General features: G+C 45.1%; 1 protein-coding gene across 1 annotated transcript; it reads right to left on the bottom strand.

The window, feature by feature from the left end:
* Positions 1-15,626: 15,626 nt before the first annotated feature.
* Positions 15,627-21,982, bottom strand: BAMBI (BMP and activin membrane bound inhibitor). The gene is made up of 3 exons (XM_032395885.1): positions 21,537-21,982; positions 18,048-18,335; positions 15,627-17,611 (listed from the first exon to the last, which is right to left on the bottom strand). Exons 1-3 carry the CDS (start codon positions 21,610-21,612, stop codon positions 17,193-17,195), a joined length of 783 nt encoding a protein of 260 aa, XP_032251776.1. The 5' UTR covers positions 21,613-21,982; the 3' UTR covers positions 15,627-17,192.
* Between the last annotated feature and the right edge of the window lie 424 nt (positions 21,983-22,406).

The raw sequence follows: 22,406 nt of genomic DNA, 5'->3' as shown, positions 1-22,406 counted from the left end.
GGAGCACCTGGGTGGCTCAGTCGTTCAGCGTCTGCCTTCGGCTCAGGTCATGATCCCAGCGTCCTGGGATCGAGCCCCACATCGGGCTCCCTGCTCAGCGGGGAGTCTGCTTCTCCCTCTCCCTCAGCCTGCCGCTCCCCCTGCTTGTGCTCTCTCTCTCTGTCAAATAAATAAATAAATTTTTTAATTTAAAACTTTAAATTACTTTAAATAAACTTTAAAAAAAAATTTTAAATGGGTTATTTATAGTAACACAATAGGTATATTATTGTCATTTTTAGTAAGCTAATAAATATTTTCTAAATTTCTCATTTAAGTTTCTAATATGATAAATATCTATAGATTAACCTACATTAACTAAAGCCTTTTTTTGGTCTTTAATAATTAGGAAAGTTCCGGCTTCTGCTTAAGATACAGAAAGCTGGAAAGAGCATTGCTATGTCACTTACAACAACAACAAATATCAGGTAATCTGCAAATTCACAGCTTTTCCTGAACCTGTCAGAAAGCTGAGATTTCAGGGCCACTAACTAACCTGAAATCTGAGGAAAGAAAGCCTACAGGGAGAGAAAAGGTGAGTACCACCAGGCACCGTACAAGCTGGAAAGGAGCATTCAGCTAAAGTGGCTGATGAATCGCTAAAGGCCGAATACGGGTTACTGTGACGATAGGGAACTCTCTCTCAGAGAGAGAGAGAGAGAGAGAGAGAGAGAGAGCGCGCGCGCATGAGCTGGGGGGAGGGGCAGAAGGAGAGGGAGAAGCAGGCTCCCCGCTGAGCAGGGAGCCCGATGCAGGACTCTCCCAGGACCTGGACCCACGACCTGAGACAAAGGCGGACGCTTAACCAATTGAGCCACCCAGGCGCCCCTAAATAAAATCCTTAAAAAAAAAAAAATTGTATTTCTATATACTAGCAATGAACACCTGGAAATTGAATTTTTTAAAGTTTGTAGAGAGTCCTAAGACAAACAAGTTGCAGAATCCTTGCTCTAAAGCATGTCACTAACTAGAGGCTATTGCTTCTGACCCAGGCTCTTCAGGGGGAGAAATGTGAGGCTCTCCTCCACTTCATATCATCAGCTGCATCTGCATTTGGAAGAGTGAGATACGCTTTCCTTCAAATACTACCTCCTGGTTCTCCAGAGCAATGCTTCTAACTAACTGTAACATCAGACCATTTTTTCCCAAGCGATCACAGAGGATATTTTGTAAAATACAGTAAAAATAAGTTACTAGTTGAAATGAAATTAAAAACAAAAATATACAAAATGAAGCCCCATCTTTCATTAGATTCTACAGACATTAAATTATTCCATCGAACTGCTTAATAAAAGTTTCTTGGTGCTTGCTTCCAAGAAACCAGTAGAGAACAGTTTGTGGACCAGCCCCAACCAGGGACCACACTTCAAATCACCTTTTCTGAGCATTTTGCCAGCAGAGACAAGAGAAAGGGAAGGAGTAGAAACAACAACGATGAGGAACTGACAGTGTAGGAGGGGCCAGGGTCGAACTGGGCTGTGAATCAGTTTGGATGCTGGGAAGAGAGCCCTAGCTGGAGACCCTGCATTTCTTTACACCCTGGTCTGAGCACTCGAGACTCTAGATACCAGATTTAACCGCCCCTTGGAGGCTCACGTGTGACCCTGGGGCTTGTTTCATTAAATGTTAACCTGTTCCCGTTTGTTTCCCTTTTCCACACCCATTCTTCTAATATTTCTTTATGTTTTCTTTATTTCCCCTCATTCTTTTTGTTTATTTTCATCTCTCCCTCCCTCCCTCTCTCTCTCTCAGCATGTATGTAACCATAAAATACAACAAATCAAGAAGAATCAGGGGCACCTGGGTGGCTCAGTTGTTAAGCATCTGCCTTCGGCTCAGGTCATTATCCCAGGGTCCTGGGATCGAGCCCCGCATCGGGCTCCCTGCTTGGCGGGAAGCCTGCTTCTCCCTCTCCCACTCCCCCTGCTTGTGTTCCCTCTCTAGCTGTGTCTCTCTCTGTCAAATAAAGAAATAAACTCTTAAAAAAAAAAAAAAAAAATCGATCTGCATAGCACATGAAGACTTTTTTTTAAAAGATTTTACTTATTTATTTGAGAGAGAGTGAGCTCATGAGCAGGGGGGAGGGGCAGAGGGAGAGGGAGAAGCAGACTCCCCGCTGAGCAGGGAGCCCGATGCAGGACTCTCCCAGGACCTGGACCCACGACCTGAGACAAAGGCGGACGCTTAACCGATTGAGCCACCCAGGCACCGCACATGAAGACTTCTTGAAAATTACTAAAACTTTCTTCTCGTTCTCTGTCCAGAACAGCTTTTAATGCATTGATAGAACCAACCAAGATTCTCTCTCTGTGTTTCTCCCCCTTCCCTTCCTCTCTTACACATTTCTTTTAAACAAAACTTGGAAAAGTTCAACATTGACCTTTCACGTGCTAGTCATTCTAGTGACCTTTTGTGAGCTAGACTTAAGTGGAACATTCCATGTAACTCGATGTCTTCACTTCCTGATTCCAGCATGTTTTATTATTATATATTTTTAATATTTAATATATAATATTTTAATATTATATATTATTAACATGTTACTATGTTAATAACATATTAACTACTAATATGTTACTAGTAACATATTAGTAACATATTACTAATATGTTAATATTAGTATATTATACTAATATATAATTATATTATATAATTATAATTTTTTAATTATAATTAAATCATTTTTATTAGTGCCTGCAATTTCCATGACATTGCTGACTTTAGTTCTGAAATATCAAATATTCATCATTCAGTGAGAAGCTGAGTGTCTCTGGACTGGTTGATTATTCTGGAAATAGAATGTTACTCTTCCGTGAATTCAATCGTGTAGAAAATTCCCATTATGCTGGGTTCATTAACTGTTTTCTGAAAGGAAATTCTTTTAGGATAGTGTTATGAATAAAGTGAATGGAGTTGTCAAAGCATAACCATGAAGAAAGTTGTTCGAGTCTCTCTTGCTGAAAAAGACACTGTCCTAACATAATTACAGTTTCTGAGTAGTACTGAAGCTTTAGAAATATAATTTACATAAAGTTTGACATTTAATGACTTTCCAACATATATCCTGGTACTATTCACTGAAATTCCACCAGGATCTCTTTGTTCTTACCTAAAAATTAAAAATCAAGACTATTTTTTTTTTAAACAGTTGAATTTTTTTTTTGCAAGATTTTATTTATTTATTTGACAGAGACACAGCGAGAGAGGGAACACAAGCAGGGGGAGGGCAGAGGGAGAAGCAGGCTCCCTGCAGAGCAGGGAGCCCGATGTGGGACTCGATCCCAGGACCCTGGGATCATGACCTGAGCCGAAGGCAGACGCTTAACGACTGAGCCACCCAGGCGCCCCACATCTTTTTTTTTCTACAAATATTTCTATGTTTCTAAGGGGAAAATAACTCAATAAAATAAAATTAACTTAAAATAAAATAAAATAAAATAAAATAGATCTTCCAGAAAGGTTCATTAATACAAAGCACAGAAGTTTACCAGAGGGGCGCCTGGGTGGCTCAGTCATTAAGCGTCTGCCTTCAGCTCAGGTCATGATCCCAGGGTGCTGGGATCGAGCCCCACATGGGGCTCCCTGCTCGGTGGGAAGCCTGCTTCTCCCTCTCTCACTCCCCACTGCTTGTGTTCCCTCTCTTGCTGTGTCTCTCTCTGTCAAATAAATAAAATAAAATCTTTAAAAAAATAAAAATAAATTAAAAAAAAGTTTACCAGATACTCAAAAAGTTAAAAATAGAACTACTCTATGATCCAGGAATCACACTACTGGGTATTTACCCAAAAAATACAAAAACACTAATTAAAAGGGATACATGCACCCCTATGTTTATAGCAGAATTATTTATAATAGCCCAACTATTAGAAACAGCCCGTGTCCACTAACTGATGAATGGATAAAGAAGATGTGAGAAATATATATATATGTGTATTTTATTTAGCTGTAAAAAAGAATGAAATCTTGCCATTTCCAACAACATGGATGGAGCTAGATAGAGAGTATAATGTTAAGCGAAAAAAGTCAGTCAGAGAAAGACAAATACGATATGATCTCACTCATATGTGGAATTTTAAGAAACAAAACAAATGAGCAAAGAAGAAAAAGAGAGAGAGAGAGAGACAAACCAAGAAACAGACTCTTAACTATAGAGAACAAACTGATGGTTCCCAGAGGGGAGGTGAGTGGGGGGATGGGTAAAATAGGTGATGGGGATTAATTAAGGCGGACTCTTGTCATGATGAGACCTGGGTGATGTATGGAAGTGTTGAATCACTATATTGTACACCTGGAACTAATACAACACTGTATGTTAATTACACTGGAATTAAATTATTTTCATTTAAACAATTTTTTAAAAAGTCACCAAAATCAATTGATTTCTGCTTCTTTTGGTTAGGAAGGTAAGAAGCAAGTAGAAATAAGAGAGAGGAAGAGATTGCATATTTACTCCCTTTCTACATCCTTCCCAAGAACGAGAAAAAGGACATTTGACAGTGCCCTTTCTTAATCCCCAGAATAAGGGGGTCATTGCAGAGGAGAATACAAATCCTTTCCCCATTGCTGCCAGAACAACATATAAAATGTGCAATCTTGGGTCTCCTGGGTGGCTCAGTTGGTGGAGCATGCAACTCTTGATCTCGGGGTTGTGAGTTCAAGCCCCACATTGGGCACAGAGATTATTTAAAAAATAAATGTAAAAATAAATTTAAAAAAATAAATCTTCCCTCAAGGAATTAAATCTGTAAAGAAGAGAACAAATTTCTTCTCATCCCCCAAGCCCCAGAAACAAGCAAGGCAGAGAATTCTCTCCTGGTTTCACTGGGAGGGATAGGGTAGGACTTCGCAGAGATAAGGTGGTTTGTGTTTAGCCTGGCTTTGCCTTCCTGAAAGGTAGAGACAAAGTGCCACTATAAAGTTTCCATTCAGAAGTAAAACTGTGTGAACTTGGTTTTATTTTTGTCACAAGTTTTCACTATCTGTTGGAGAAAAGATGGCCCAGCAATACGGTCCTGGGCAGAAATCCCTGTTCACAACATTGCCTTGGGCAAGCTACTTGGCTACTTTTTTCCAACTATGAGGCAGGCAGAAGAACCCCTAAATCTGAAATCGTTAAGTACCACTTAAATATCAAACATATAGGTGTAGATCAATAAGAAATATGAACACTCTTTCTTGCTATTTCTTTTTTTTTCTTTTTAAATATTGTGGGTTTTTTTGGTTTTAAGATTTTATTTATTTATTTGAGAGAGAATGAGAGAGAGAGAGCATGGGGGCCGGGAGGGTCATAGGGAGAAGCAGACTCCCCGCCCAGCAGGGAGCCCGATGCGGGGCTTGATCCCAGGACGCTGGGATCATGACCCGAGCCGAAGGTAGACACTCAACCAACTGAGCCACCAAGGTGCCCCCCTTCTTGCTATTTCTAACCAAGACAGTCTACTTATCTTAACATTTCTGCTAGTTGTAGAAAATTTTCACAAAGAAAAGACAATTGTATTGTTACATAATATTTGTCTTAAGTAGGGGAAAAGTACAAAGATTAAGGTTTTGGTTTTTTTTTTTTTTTTACTTATTTATTTTTATGCGGGGCCTTGAACTCTCGACCCCAAGATTAAGACCTAAGCTGAGATCAAGGGTCAGATGCTTAACCAACTAAGCCACTCAGGTGCCCCCAAGATTAAGGTTTTTTGTTTTTGTTTTTTTTTGAGAGAGAGAGTATGAGTGGGGGGAGAGGCAGAGAGACAAGCAGACTCCCCTCTGAGCCAGGAGCCAGATGCAGGGCTCCATCCCAGGACACAGAGATCACAACCCCAGCAGAAGTCAGATGCTCAACCTAGTGAGCCACCCAGGTACCCCCAAGACTAAGGTTATTTTTAAGCAGACTCTTGTCCAAGGTTTTGGGGTTTCTTTGGTTTAGGGGGGAGAGGGGGCGTAAGCTTTATGTAGATGGTTGTAAGCGCATAACTGCTGGATACACCATTGTCTTCTGAGAGCAAACTTTATGGTTTAATTATAAATACTAGAGAAAGGAGACATGAGTCAAAAAACTACATTTAAAAAGTCAAAGAACTAAAAATATAAAAGAAATAAAAATACGGAAACACATGAGAAAAAAATTTATCCTTATTCCAAAATAACGTTTTGATAGTAATTCCTATTTTCTAGTGCTTTTCCCAAGGATGTCAAAGGGCCTTGCTCGCACTATAGAATTCCCATAGCAGATAGTTGAGGTAGAAGGAAAACAGTGTTCTTATGACTGTCATTTTAAAAATGAAAAAGATGGAGGGGCGCCTGGGTGGCTCAGTCGGTTCAGCGTCTGCCTTCCACTCAGGTCATGATCCCGGGGTCCTGGGATCGAGCCCCGCATCAGGCTCTGCACTCAGTGTAGAGTCTGCTCAGGGATTCTCACTCTCTCTCCCTGTCTAAAAAAGTAAATGAATAAATAAAATAAAAATGAAAAAGATGAAGCTGGAAGTTGGCATGATTTACTAAATCTCACCAGTCGTTACAGAATCTTTGAACAAATCTCTCCTTTTTCAAACGCTAAAAGCTGACTTCATCATCGTTGTGCAGCCGGGGGATGGAAGCCAGAAGAACGATGTTAGCAGAGTGACAGCTGTAGCTGTGGCAGATTTCATGACTCGGCTCCGTTGTGCCAGGCACCGTGCGACAGGCTCCACAAGGCCTTGGCCAGGACATGCCGGAAGGCTCTGCAGCCTCTCCTCGTGGACGGCCAGAGCAGCAACACAGCCCTCAACCAACCCGAAACCAATGCTGCTTGGGTCCCAGCCTGGCGGGGGGTGCAGGCAGTCAGGGCTCCTGCAATAGTCGCCCAGTGAGCCTTCTGGCGGTGCACTGCCCACTAGTTGTGGCCAGAGAGGTGCGCTCACCCCCTCAGATGGCCTGTGCTGAGCCCTCGGGCTGGTTAGGCCACAGGTACCAGCCTGACCAGCTGCCCGCCATGGGCCATCAGTTTGGCCACAATACCCACAACAGCTCTTCCAACCATGACCCAGTTGGCCTTTCCTGGGCCTGTCAATTCGGAGTAGCATTGTGCCAAGTTGGAGCGTGTGCTCTTGGAGGAGATTCTGACCAGCTCCCTCCCTGGTTGCAGGCAGCAGGTGGTAAGGTGCGTGTGCCCAGCCCCACCTCACAGCCCCCAGGAACCCCACCTTGACTTCTTAGAGAGGATGCCCTCCTTCATCTTTCCAGTCAAATCAATAGACTGGAGTAGACTGGAAATGTCACCCACTCAGCTTCATCAGAAAACCAAAGAGTGGATGGTCATCAATTGTCCTGCCTGATGCAAGAATTAGGGAAATTATTTCAGATTTCTGTGAAAACTATCAGGCGAGGGCCTTGGAGGGATGGACAGTGACTTTCAGGGTGATGATGAGCTCAGAGCCCCAGAGCCTCAAGGGCCCCAGAGAAATTGCCAGGATGTTCTCAATCCCAAGGGTAGTGGCCTCTTATCTCAACCACCATCCTGCCCCTGAGCACTACAGTTGGCCTCATCCCCCCTAAGTCCATAGGTTCCAACCCTATGTTATTATTGGGTAAGGAATGCCCACCAGGAAAGGTAGGGTAATGCGTGTCTTGGGAACTTGGTAAGGTGACTTACAATGCGATTCTTGAGTATGTAGTCAACGCTGTGTCTACACAATCAGTGCTCCAGGCCCAGGCAGGTAGGATTACCCAGGCACAAAGTTGACACAGAGAGCTTCCCAATTAAAGCCTACATCAAGAGCAAGTGTCCAATCAAGTCATTGGAAAACAAACTGGCTGGGCAGAAAAGCAAAAGCCAAATACATGATCAAGAGAGAAATGACATGAAGCCAGAGCAAAAGGGGTCAGAATCAGCTTGAGGCAGAACGCAGAGAGGTGGACTGAGCTGCGGAGAGTCAGAGACAGGTAAGAAACCTCAAGTCTACGGGGAGCAGTGGGGGTACGCCGCTTTCCTCAGCATTAATACCCTCAACGGAGGGGGCCAGAAGAAACAGAGTAAAGGGAAAGACCCAACATGAGCAGGAAGGTTTAAGAGGTGGTCAGCTGGGAAATGTGCCACATCCCACTGCTGTGTCGCACTCAGCAAGTGTCCCCAGGGAGTGTCAGGTAGCTGCTTAGAGATGCTGTGTGCAGATGTGGGACACACAGATAAATCCCTGGGCTTGGAGAAGTCCCACTGATCTGTCACTAGCTCGGGTCCCACCCACACGAGGCGAATTTACAGGAATACGAAAAGATGTAGAACCATGCAAGTCACAACATTCTTAGGAAGGAACCATAATGAGAAGTTGGTGGATTCACAATTGGTCCTATTATCAAAGCTGAATTGTGTTTTTAGGCTCACCAATTGCCTGGAAGCACAAATTGTCATGAGAACCATCTTGATGAGTGCGGTCTAGAACAAAACTTTAATTCGCCTCTTGCCTACCTGTGAGGGTGACCTTGGCCAGCCCTTCAGCCGGACCCCCGAGTGGCGAGACAGTGGCCGGTGCCAAGTACTCCTACCTCCTGGACTCAACGCAGTGACCTGGGGCTTGGCCCTGTGTCAGCTACGTCGGCAGAGCAAACTAACACACTCGACAGGTGTGTATTCATTAACAGGATGTGCAAAAACAGGTATTTGTTGTAACGGAGCAGATAACATGCCCTCCCTGATTTTGGACAGTGTTAGCACAAACTGTTCTGTGCTGTGGTTCAACGCTAGAATTCTTCCTAATAAGTAACGTTTTCCTGCAAGGGATGTTGTAGTTTCAATATTTTCACATCAAGATTAAGTACTTTCCCGCAGTCCTGAGCAAAATATAAGCATGGAAAGGTTAAATTGGGCAAATTAAAGACCCTCACAAATAAAAAAGATTAAACATCGCTAAATCTTTGAATTCATCCGGTCTGCAAAGTAGGAGTGGTGACCCCCTGGCCACCTGTGCGATGTCTAGACAGTTCAAGGGCTTTTGAAGGAACAGTACCTCGTAGTAATGGCTACCATCTACAACTTTGCAAAGAATTGCGCTAAATCTTTATTTGCATTACCTCATTTAATCCTCCCAACAACCCAAAATGCTGATAATATTATTATCCCCAATATGTAAGTGAATTAACTGAGAGGTTAATTGGCCCAAGGTCACATCACTAGTAATAAGGCATGTCTGAACTTGAACCCAGGTCCCTTTGACGCCAATACCATACATACACCCTTAGCAGCTATAAAGACTATAAAAATGTTAGGATGAGCATTTTGAACAAATGTTTCTGGCTTAAAAAGGTCACACAAAGTCACAACCCAGTGAGAGACTCAGTGGCAGGTCTTTCTTTAGGCCTGGGAGGGAGGTGCTTTTTCCCAGAATAGGCATGAAGATGAAGCCAAAGGAAATGGCCGATGTATTTTTTTCCAGACGAGGTATTTATGTGATGGATATTCTGAAGACCGGAGTATTTTTTTCCTTTCAGTTGTTTGCTGTTTGGGTGGCTCAGCCCTAGCCAGGGGACCTAGAGAAAACTCCAGAACGTGGTGAGCCGGCGGCTTCCCAGCAGGTCACCTCCGTCTGGGTCAGTCCAGGGACCAGCAGCGCACTTCCAGTCCTGAAGCCCAGCCCGAGTTAATGACCACGCCAGCGACCCTGCTGGACCTCATTCAATGCTGAGGGCCTTGAGAAAGAGCTCCTTCAATCTCCCTCGCACAAAGAAAAGGGCGGGCTTCCCACGTTGGGATAAACAAATTCAGCATTTCAAAGCAACCTGTTAGCTACTCACCACAATTTGCATACAAATGCCAACAAACAACCTCCCATTGTTCAGCCAGTCGGGGAAGGTTGTCGGGTTTTATTGCCCACCTAGAGAGTGTTTGTCACAATCCTGGGCCTTGCAAGATTTCCCTAGGAGCCTGCCTCACAATCAAGTGTTGGGCTGGGAAATGACCCTTGACATTTAGCAGTCCCGGATGGACAGACAATCCCCTCTTTGGACAGCCTCCTCAAGCAGCACCTCCTCCATGCTTTGTCCACCTGTGAAATTGGGAGCCAGAAGCCAAGAATCCCAGGGGAAACCGAGCTCCAGATCCAGTGCAATCACGCTGCCCCAGGTTTTGCCCAGATGATATGCTTCCTCTTTTAAGTTTGCCTTTGAAGGTGGACAGCCGTGCTGCTTTTAAAGAAAAAGAAATTCTCTTTTTCACCACTTCATATTTTTAACACATACTACTGGGTGCCGGTTGACGGTTTGAGCCAGGGCTCATGGAAAATATAAATATGTGTATGTATAAAATATGTTTAAATAAATGAAAGGATTATGGGACACTAGAAACAATGTAAGAGTTATAAGGGTTGGGAAGTCATGAATGATCACACTCCCCCCAGGCATACATAAACACACACGTTTTTTAAATATACCTCTCCTTATTTTTTTTTTTTAAAGATCTTATTTATTTATTTGACAGAGAGAGAGAGAGCACAAGCAGGGAGAGAGGGAGTGGGAGAAGGAGAAGCAGACTCCCCGCTGAGCAGGGAGCCCGATGCGGGTCTCGATGCAGGGCTGGATGCAGGGCTTGATCCTGGGACCTTGGGATCATGACCTGAGCCGAAGGCAGACGCTTAACCAACTCTGCCACCCAGGCGCCCCTACAACTCCTTAAGTCTCAATTATACAACTATAAATGGATGCATAGGAGCATTTGGATTTTGAAGTAAAAGGTAATCCTTTAATGAAGATGCTGGGTGTTGGGGCGCCTGGGTGACTCAGTTGGTTAAACCTCTGCCTTCAGCTCAAGTCATGATCCCAGGGTCCTGGGATCGACCCCCATGTTGGGCTCTCTGCTCAGCTGGAAGCCTGCTTCTGCCCACTCTGCCTACTTGTGCTCTCTCTCTGCCAAATAAATAAATAAAGTCTTAAAAAAAAAGAGAAGATGCTACGTGTGTGGAGAGAGGCACGTAATATATAACTCACCTTTGGTGTGTCCCTGAATGAAGGATGCAACAAGCTATTTGTTGCTTTTATTATAGCCTCTGGTTAGAGGTTCAGTTCCAGGAGAATAAAGTTACCCCAAGTTACCCCAGTGTGGCTGGGGCCAGCCAATTAAAGATGAAATAGTTAGACTGCTGATTTTAGGTTCTTCACGTTTTGGGCCAACAAAACTCTCAGTGGTTTATTTTTAAATTCCTTAGGGAAACACTGTTTGATGAAAACTTTGGATATTTCACAATGCTAAAAGGAGAGTACACCTCTTAGTTTAACGGGGAATGATGATAATGCTTCTTGGTGAGAATTGGTATCCTTAAATTCGCTTGGAGATGGCACCAGATTTCAAAGGTGGGGATGCATTTGACCTTAGCAATGCTTCATTAATTTTCAGATCCATTTGAATTGTTTCTCCTCAACTCCCTTCACTGGCAACTTGTTTTCCTTTGGGGTTCCCACACAAAATTATAAATCTTTAAAACAATAGTTCAGAGTGGAAAAACCAAAGAGGAAGACATTTGCTTATTTACCAACAACCTGAATTCAGACGCCTAATGCAAGCGGGCTCAGTCTCCCTTCCCTTCATTGTCTGCTCTCCTTGGATCACAGCAAAGTACAAAGGCTATACAGGTCCTCACTCCTCCCCACTGGGTTTTCACAGTTGAATCCCTAAATCCAGGTGAGAAATACCCCATTTTGCAAGGCAACTGTGAATGAGTCTTGGGTATCAAAATCACATCCACTAAATTTAGTAAAAAAAGAAGAAAAAAAGCCTCAGCGTGGACTTCCAACACTTGAAAAGTAAGAAACTGCTTTTAGAAGTGTGGTGTTTTTCCGCTGTCCTCATCAGTTCCCTAGGGAAATTCCAAGGGGAAGAGACCAGGGATAAAGAGCTTTCTGTATTTCTCTTGGTTTTAACTGCTAAAACAATTTTTGTTCCATTAGGTTTGTAATGTGAGATCTTTCAGAGTGAATTTACACAACAGCCTCTGACTTTATTAATTCATCACAACTAACCTCAGTCTTCACATGTCTAAAAACAAATTGCTAACTTCCCATAAATTCCAACATCTCCTTACACTCTGCCTTGAAAGCTGTTCACTGTAAAATTATTCCAGGATTTCAAAGACTATTCAGCTAGCACAGCACAGACATACACATGCCACGAATGTACGTATGTTTACACACAGAGAAATAGTTATCAACTCATCTCTTCAGGATTCAGCTTGGGTTAATCCAACATCAATCTAATCTGCAAAATCTAGGCTGCCAACCACAATCTGACCTCCAAGGGGCCAGCTGGCTCCTGGCTACTAGATGGAAAGCATCTCCACAAGGTCTTGAGGAATGACAGATGCCTTGAGATATTGTCTAGCTGCTTATCCAAAGTATCTCCCAAGATTGCTCATCTATGCCTTTCCTGGAATCCCTTTTCATATTCATAGAATGGGGAGAGTTTGTAGAAAGATGGCTCGTAGGCCTCCCCCTATAATACATACTTTGAAACTCTCCAAAGCAGATCCATTGGAAAATTGCCACCTTCCTGCAAGAAGTATATCCCTATCTGGCTACGTTCAGCCCCACCACCTCCCCAGGTTGATCTCCAAATTTCCAGAACAGGAGACAAGTGAATTACGCCATCACACCACAAAACGGTGCAACGTGAGCAGACTAGCTAGGACATGTTCCGAGCCTAAAACTGTACTCCAAATGAAGAGTTGTCAAACTTTGAAAGAGCATTTAATTTTGTTATTTCATTGGGTCTCAACTTTTAGATCAATGCCCTGCCTTTTTAAACCATGGACCGAACGAAGAAAGAGACGAAGAGCAAGTTGGTCTCTGAAGCAGCTCCTTTTCCATTACAACTGTGACCCGCAGAGTCACCAACTAAATTAACTTCACCTGGGGGAATTAAATGGATTTGTCACTAACTAGACACCCCCCACCCCGTGTGAAAAAGTTCACACAGTCCTAAAAACCGGTTGTGGAACTATTTGTATTTTAGTGGGAGCACCTACGGGGGAAATTCTAATTGATGGTGGGTGGCTCTTGTTGAGAATGTATCAATCGCACACAAACTGGTCAAGTGATTCTGAAACAGTATCTGTCAGCTAACTGGACTCCCCGTGATTTTCTCACTGGATTAACCATCAGGAGCAGCTGAAACTCTAGCACTTCATTCTGTCAAATACCAAAAGAAAACAAAATAGGTCCATCAAACTGAAGTGTTCCTATTAGTAGCCATGAGACTATTCCAAAAGGAAACAATGACAAACCAATATCATTAGTAGATGGGAGGCTAAAAGCAATACATTAAAAACAAATATTAAAAAGGTTACATGCAGTCTGCAGGTCACTGAAGGGGCTGCAAATCTCAGGTATGAAAGATCTGAGATACAAAAAAGTCAAGTAAATATCCACTGTAAAAGTAATAGGCCCGAGCTCTCAAATTAAAAAAAAAAATTTTTTTTTAGATTTTTATTCATTTATTCGAGAGAGAGAGAGAGAGCGAGAGAGAGAGCATGAGTGGGGGGCAGGGAGGAGAGGGGCAGAGGGAGAAGCAGGCACTCTGTGGAGCAGGGAGCCCGATGCAGGGTTTGATCTCAGGACCCTGGGGTCATAACCCAAGTCGAAGGCAGACGCTTAACAAACTGAGCCACCCAGGCGCCACACCCTGGCTCTCAAATTTTGAGGAATATTATGCTGGGCCACTCTAGTTCATCCAAGACCCTGTGTGTATTAATAGAAATAGCTACTATACCTCCACACTATAATCTTATAAAACATAATCATCGCCCCCATTTTATAGGTAACAAAACTGAGAATTCAAAGAGCTTAAGTAACTTGCGCAAGTTCACACAGCTAGCAGAGACAAAGGCAGCATTGGAACCTGGGCTGTGCGACTCCAAAGTGCACTTGACCACTACCCTTGTATGAGTTCGGCCTCATCCCACCATGTAACTTTCAGAGGAGGTTTGACGTTATTTGGGCCGAGACAGAGAAGAGAACCAATTAGAGGTTATAAGGAAAAAAAGCTGTCCTGGCCCCAAAAAGGCTAGTTCCAGACTCATGATACTAGATGCCCCTGCTTTCAAGCTTTTAGCCTATAATCAACCCATATTGAAACCAGATTTACGAGCTCTTCAGAGGAGAGCTTTGTGATTTTCTAAAGCAGACATGTTTGGTATTTTAGAAGGTCAAACCCCCTATGGTGCAGTGTTTTTAATAAAATCAGTTCAGCAGAAATTAGAGACACACCAGTCAATTCCTAGGAAGCCTCTGAGCCATTCAAAATAAGGGTGTGGGGGGGGGGGATAACATAAAAGACATAACCACGTACAGATCAATTTTTTCAAGAGGGATAGAATGGAAGGGGTGTAGATATAGAAACATCATGGCAAATTTGGTCCCATTTGTCTCTGGTTGGGGCAAATTTCCACTTAGAAAAAAAAATCTTACTGGGGGGGGGGAGTTTATGTCAATATTAAACAAGGGCTGTTCCTGGTTAGCCCAGCCTTGTCCAGTCACCTCAAAGTAACAGTAAACATCTCCAGGAGGGAAAAACAAACACAGCAGTCATCACCTTACTTACATCACCGAATCAGGTAGGTAGTTATTTCATGAAGGGCCCTTTATCTCTGCTCTTGGCAGCTTCCGCACTCTCGCAGGAAAGCAAAAGGAGAACCTATATTTAGTTCTTGGTAAAAATCAAAGTTGACAGACCTGCAATATTTTCGTCGAAAAGGCCAAGTTATGTCCAGATCTGCCTTTGAAGACTGGCGGCTGGGGCAGTGTGCAAATACTAAATGAATAAATATCTCATTTAGTATCTATGAATATGACCCATGAAGGGGAAAGGGTCTGTCATTAGGGAAAGACACAGGAGTAGGAATAGCCCATCTATTATGTGGCTAGCACTTGGGCACCCTGGACACCCAGTCCGCCAGCAGGGGGCAGGTGCACAGCGCCAGCGCCCCCCTGAATGGGGGGAGAGGGGTCTGTAAATTTACGTGAATTTACAGAAGAAACAAGAAAGAGGCAGGGCAGCGAACACAGAACACGGAAGTAGAGGCATTTTGCATTCATCTTCCATGAAATGTCCATGATTTCAGGGCCAGCCAAGACCCAGGCCTTTCCTGGAGGATGGGGTTTACTGGTTTCCAAGTGATTTAAAATATCGGACTTCAAATCCTTCATTGCCTTATTTAACGAATTGCTGAGTTCTTAGTTAACTGGTATTTGGAACAAATGGGGTGAGTAAGAGTAACAGCAGGGCCAGCAGGGGGAAAAACTAACTACATGGAGCTGATAGAATCATGAGGCATCACTGCGCTTGCTTGACGCTGTACGTGAAAGCAGGATGGATAGGGAGCAAGAAGTCTTTTAATCTTCAAGCACTGTAATTTGATCTGGAGCTCAAAGTGGAGATGAGGGTCAAAACTCCATCAGGTGGCAATTTCGGTGACTTTTCTTATCTAGCTGGTTTTGGATAGTTAGGTCACAATTCTCTGGCTCCCTCAAAAAGCAACACACCTAAAACTCAACACCCTTTATAAACTGTATGCCATGCGTGCGAGAACTGCCATTCTCAAAAAGCACAATACGAATGCCGTCATTTATTAAAATGTGTATTTATTCCATAGCCTACTTTGTACGGGGCTGTGGCCTATTAATTATTAAATAATCTAGGTACTCATTTTTAGACTAATCATTTCGACTCGGATTCTTCCATGACCTTGGCGACTGCATCTGTCTTAAGGGACCCAAATTATGCTTATCATAAAATAATCCCCCAAATATGCACACACACAATCCTTTAACACTCGTAAAAGAAAACCCCATACTCAAATATGCAGACTAGAGGTTCATTTTTAAGCAGAAGTTTCAAATATACAAAAGAATCGGGAAAAAAAAAAAGAATCCTACATGGCAAATGCTTCTCACGTTTAGGATAACAAAGACCTATTTGGTGGGAAAAGCACACAAATGTGGCATGGGTTTAAATTCAGGCTGAGCAGTGTTGCCAGACAGAAGGTCCTGCAGGAGTGAAAACACTGTTACTTAGTTTATCAGTGACTGAAGTCAATGTGGGGAGCAGGGGGCCCTAGTGTTCTTTAAATCTCAGTTGATACAAATAATCTTCACTACTGAAACCCTTTCCAAACATTGAGAAGGAAAAAAAAAAAAATGCGTGAAGGAAGGTTTGAAAACTAGGAGCATGATACAATCAAGTTTGGCTAATCTGGGATCCAAAACATTTAATCTGGTCTGAGACAAAGCCAACTGATAAATTAATCAACAGTAAAAGTAGACAGTGACTAATTTTAACTACGAGAGGAAGTTGCGTTTAGCTGGTTTGGTTTGGTTTTTCTTTTTTGGTTGGAGGTAGACACATTTTAAAAAGCATTTCAGAGCAACTGGATTAAGTTGATGAATTATTACCTTTGCTCATAAGGTAGCTCTAGACACTGATCCATGATATCCGACCTAGTATAAAGAAGTTTAAGATTTCTCTTAGAATAATCCTGGTTTTTAGCTTTCATCTAACAAAAACATGTGCATAAGACACTGAACGATGGGCAGGACACATTTAGAAATTCTCCACACTGTAAGAAAACTACAAATATGCATGTAAGGATAAACAAGATCTTGGTCTTGTTTAAAAACAAAAAACAAAACAAAACAAAACAAAAACAAAAATCAAGCCAAATCCTGCAGTTGAGACCTTACTATGAGCGACAACAGATCTTCATTTGTATAATTAACATGTAGTTTCTTATGCATCCCACTTAGTTTTTAATTTATGACAAGACACCGCTAAATTTCAGACAAAATATATATATATATATTTTTAAATCTTTACAATAAATCAAGATGTTGGAGCTTACACAGAGCACATTTTAGTTTATTTAGGTACTCGATTCCAGCTCGCTCAGATGCAAATAACCCTGGTAACAGTGTGTACGTAGTCTTCTCGTTGCTTTTTATCATTTTAAAGCAAATAATACATTTGACTGTATTTAAAGAGTCTGTGCAAATAATCCTTCAGAAGAAATATCCAAGATTCTGTTTGCAGAGGTCATTCTGTCTCTCGAAGGTGAGTCCGTGAGTTCGTTTTTCTTCAGATAAAGTGCTCCTGTCCAGCAGAACCCCAAGCCTTCCAGCGCCCATGAACTTCGGTTCGGGGTCAGCCCCCGTCATACGAACTCCAGCTTCCCATGCCCACTGTACATGCCCCAGTGGACGAGCGAGAGGATCTTCTCGTTGCTGAGGTCCGCTTGTCTCATCTTGTCACAGGTCACACAGCAGTTCTCATGGCCGCTTACCGGCACCATGCACTCCAAGTCTAGCTTGGCTACCTGCCCCTTTTTGGAATGGTGTCCATGGAAGCTGTAGTGCAAACGGGACAGCATCTGCTGCCGCTGATCCTGCAGTCTCTTGTTCTCACTTCGGAGCATCCTCAAGGCCAACATGATCAGCAACACCAGAATCAGGCCGCCGGCGATGGGCACAGCGATAACGGCCGCCCGGAACCACAGCTCTTTGGAGGAAGTCAGCTCCTGCACTTTGGTGATGAGGTTCCTGCTGCCGTCATGCTGATAGCGGTTTCCTTGTCCTAGAGCAACACAAACGCGTGAGCAGACTGCGGTAAGCCCTCCCCCCGCAGGGGTTTATGATCATCTATCTATCCATCAGCAACAAGGCCCCCCGTGAGAAAGCAGCTTGTGGTGAAATCAACGGTATTTACAAAATACATGTTGCCAAGCGATGCAAAGATCAGCTTCCAAGAACAGTCCGTTTAGGGACTGTCGTTCCTGAACAGTAAGGGTCCTCTGGGTCTTCCGAATGTGGGAAAACCAGGCAAAACCTATTATGCAGACAGACATCTCATGCTCAGGCTGACATAAAAGCGGCTCAATAGAGATGCATCTTTGCATCCAGCCATGCCTCTCCCTCTGGTGTCTCTAATTACATTAACAACAGAATCAATGGCAGACATACAAAGTCGTGGCTGCCAGCCGGCGTCCTGGTGAGAGGGGGCTTCTACCTACCTGAGGCCTCCCCCTTGGGAGGGGCGAGCACGTCATGCAGCCCTCGGTAATTGCACATATCTTCGTGACAGCATTCCAATGTGGGCATGGTGGTGCCGGAGTGGTTTCGGGCCTGTGTGGCTTGGCAAATGTCTGCTGTGCTTGCGAGAGAATCCAGGCAGCCATGGGTGAGCGGGGAGTTTGTGTTCCGAGGATCAAGAAGCCTAGAGAAGCAGGCGCTCAGCTCCGACTTACACATATAGCCAGTTGCCACGCAGTGGGCAGCATCACAGTAGCATCTGATTTCACCTGAAGACAATGGGAAATTGCGTCAAACGCCTTCCGAGACCAGATAAAGCCTCTACCTGGGCAACTGCTCAACCTCAGGATCAGAGGCTCTAACTTTTAGAATGGGCAGCTGAGTGCCGGCAACGGCAGCCCCGGGTCGACTTGGGAGAGCCCTCTGTGCAAGCTAGTGCTTAAATTTCAACCCAGTGAAATGTAATTTTAGACACGTATTAACCCCAACAGCAAAGAATCAAAGCTCAATGGCGATTTCTGAGAAGTTTAGCAAGTCATTCAAAATATTACTTCTGGAATTGAAGGAAAAGAATCATCACAAGAACTTCTCCTACCATCAGGTAAATTACACTGTTTATTCTAATCCTACGTGACCATACAACATAAAAATGCTAGGCTTTTTGATTTTGTCAGTATAAATATTTGATCGGAACTACTGAATTGTTTACTACCTTAAAGGGCTGTGCCAAGATTTAAGAGCTTTAGCTAACACCTTATAAAGTTATTAACTAGAAACACAACAATCTAGAAATTGCTCCGGTCAGGAGGTTTTAAAACTATGAAACTGGGCAGCTATTTGCAACCTCTCTAGAAAAGGCAAACTTTGCCTATAAAGATCTTTTCATGCAGAGGAGCTTTTAGTCAGTATATTGTAAAACAGGAACTAGGCAGTTTACAATTAGTGGTTTGCTTGCCAAAGTCAATTTCTTTCAGCCCAAATGGAAAGTCATAAAACTGGGGGTGGGGGGGTGCGGGTGAGGAGGGGAGGCGGGTGTAAAACGGCAAAGCTAACTTCTCCTCCCCTTAACTCCCCAGTTTTACATGTAATTCAACATGGGATCTAAAAGGGGAAACACTGAAACTGAAAATCCTCCGCTGGTTGAATGAAAAATCCTTAAGGAAACCTCAAATTTTTCTCCAGGAAGTGATTAAAAGTTTCCTTTATAAAACTTATTTGGGGAATTGCAAGTCGCTGGTAACATTTTGCTGCAATGCATGCTCTGAGGCTTTTAGCATCCATTTCTAGTTGAAATGATCTGGGTCTCAGACCTATCACTAATACCATATCTGACCCCGTGGACTCTGGTCACTATCAGCTACCACAACTAAAGCTACTGTAAACGGGACTGAGGCACACACCGCTTCCCAACTTCCCAATCAGAAGTTCTGCGTAGTTCCTGAAACCCCTGCTCTGAAATTAAACACCAGGGACTGTGGTTTTATAGACCTCTTCCTACCCTCTCCTTTCTTCTTCCTCCTTCTCTCAGTGAATGTGAACCCCTGAGTAAGGTGTCTCATTTAATTATCTGTCCAAATTCCAGGCCACTGTATGGTATGCTCGGTTTTCATCAGACGCTGCTAATGCTTTCATTCTAAAAAAACCTGCCAGCTAATCACAGATCTTTGGCAATCTGAGTTTAACCATCCAAAGCTGGAGGTCCCGCTCTAGCCTCAATTGGCGAGCTCCCTGTCCCTGTCGCGGTCTGGGCCGAAGTCCCTTCCCCAGGAAGACCTTCAAGTTGGAACCTTGCTTTTTAGAGGTTCTCTCTCCTCTTTCCAAGCTTACTTGATTTTTTGCACAAAGCTCACCAGTCTAACGTGGTGATGAATATGTATCCCTAGCCTGACAAATCCCATAGACAGATTTAAAGTAGAAATAAAACAGATTCAAAGTCCATTTTGATCCTATTCGCCTCAGACTGAGCACAGAAAAAGAGCATTGAATGCAAAAGGAAAAAGAGTAAAATGTTTATGAGAGCCTATTTAAAATACTAGATTTTCAATGACCTAAAACAGTCTAATAAAATTTTGACAGGTAACTACGAAAGTTCTAACAACTTTTTTTTTTAATTGGAGCCACATTTCAACAAGTTGAATGGACTTTTGTATTACTGTATTAAAACTGTATTTCTGTCGTTTCATAAAGTTTCTTCCTGTGGCATGCAAAAGGCCCAGAAAGGGGACTGGTATTTGGAAACAGTGAACAATGCTCTTCTGTTTCCCCCCCTTTCTTGTTACTGTATGTAGTGATTAAACAAAAATGTCTGCTTTAGTCAAGATGGCTACAGGAGAGACTGCTGGCTTCTTTTAAAGCTTTTGAAGTCCGCAGCAGTCAGAAATCTCTGATCCCCTAATTATATCATTATCAGGCACATAGTTTCGGTATCTGTGACTTCATGTCAGCCTCAGTCCCTCCCTGTTCTGTCGGCCTTTGATAGGGCCAGGAGGCTCCCCTCTGCAGGCTACCAGGGCTGTTATTTAGGGTTAATTACACCCTTCCTTCCAAAATAAATAAATACTGTAGCACATCATCCTTGCTGGGCTAGCTTATCCTTTAACCTCATGCCTGCTACATGGCAATTAGAGAAAGGGAGGGGGAGTGCAAAAGCTAAATAACGCTTCCCCTTTAAAAAAAAAAATTATCTGTTCACAGAACAGTAGGTAGAGTTCATCGCGGAGGAGGCGAGGGAATCCTTGAAATCTAGGAGTTTGGGTTATTTCGACCTAAAAGGCGAAAGCCTGCAGGAGGAAAAAAGAAACCGACCTTCTTCTTTTCTTTCTTTCTTTCTTTCTTTTTTTTTTTTTTGGTAGTAGTGTGTAAACTCTGAGCTGAGTGGGAAATGGGACCGCTGACAGAGCCTATCCCTCCCAGCCCGAGAAGCCACGCAGCACATACTCCTGCACACGGAGACACACACTTGGGGCACCTACTCCCTCACAGGGAGGCACGCACACTCGCTGGCTCACAAACACACACGAAGGCACACGCGCGGACGGAGTCACACTTGGAGTCGCGCGGCGACAGCCCGCACTCCAGCCCCGCGCAGCTGCGAGCAGGGTCCGTGGTTCGGCGCTGCCGCCTCCGCCCCGGCGCGCACGACGGCCCCGCTCCCCGGCTGCAAACGTTCAGAAGTTCGCCACGGACAGACTTACAAAAACATTTTGACAACCACTTGCCCCGAGGTCTGACTCCACCTCCACGCGCCGGCCCCGGGACACCCGAGGGGGCGGCCGCGAAGCCACCGCCGCGACTTCTAAGAACAGGCAACTTGTCGCGACCTGCGGGCTCCAGCGCGGGAGGAAACCTCGCCCGGCGCTAACAAAGCCTTGGCAGCCGCCTTCAAAGGCCCGCGGCGGCGCGGCCGCCCCGGGACCCCCGCGCGCCCCTCCCCGGAGAGCCCGGGCCCCGGCCGGCCGGCGGGCACCCACCTTTGGTGAGCAGCACGGCCATGGCGCAGAGTTCGAGCTGCAGCCAGATGAAGATGTAGCTGGAATGGCGATCCATTGACGCCCCCCACGGCCGCGGCGCCCCCGCCGGCTCCCGGAGCCGCGGCGCAACTGCAGCCTACGGCTCCCGGAGCGCGCAGTGCATGGGGGCTCCCCGGGGCGGCGGGCGCCGTCAGCGACCGGGCGAGGGGCCGGGCCGCGGCCGGAGCATGGAGCGCGGCTGGAGGGGCGCCGAGGAGCCCAGAGGACTTTCGCGGCCCGCCTCTGAGGCCACCGGGCTCCTTCGCTCCGTTCGGCGCCGCGGTCCCGGGTGGGCTACCGGCCCCGCTCCCCCTCAGCCGGGCCACTCTGCGAAGACAGAAGATCCCCGAGCGCGCGCAGAGACCGCCAGCGGCGAGCTCCTGCCTGCGCCCGCCTCGGCCGACCCGGGTCCGCGCCGCCGTAAATAGCGCCCCGCGCCAGGAGCCGGCCAGACACCACCCCGCCCCCGGCCCCGCCCCGGCAGCGCCAGCGCCGTCCGATTGGCCGTCAGGCTCCAGTCAATCATCTCCGCAGCCAGGAGGCGGGCCCAGAGGGGGGCCGGGAGGGACTTGCCCCGCGGCTCCTAGCGGCGCCGGCGTCTGGGGCCGCGGGCGGGGAGGCTGCTGTCTCCGGCGCTCCCCCTCGCGGAGGCCTGCGCGTCCGTGACCTGCGCGAGGCGCGGGTCGATCCCGGCCGCCGGGTCTCTGGCACTCGCCTCCGGGACCCTCACAACTCAGACTTGGGCCGGCGTCCCCAGCCCGTGGCTACTTTTTTGTTGCCCCCGAAACACGCGGGGGACCGAGGGGTCGCTTGCGGAAGCCTTCCCGGGCC

Source organism: Phoca vitulina, unplaced genomic scaffold, assembly GCF_004348235.1.
Source record: "Phoca vitulina isolate PV1807 unplaced genomic scaffold, GSC_HSeal_1.0 scaffold88, whole genome shotgun sequence".
NCBI classification, from domain to species: Eukaryota; Metazoa; Chordata; class Mammalia; order Carnivora; family Phocidae; genus Phoca; species Phoca vitulina.
Note: the sequence above shows the minus strand (reverse complement) of the source record. Positions and strands in the feature narration are given on the sequence as shown.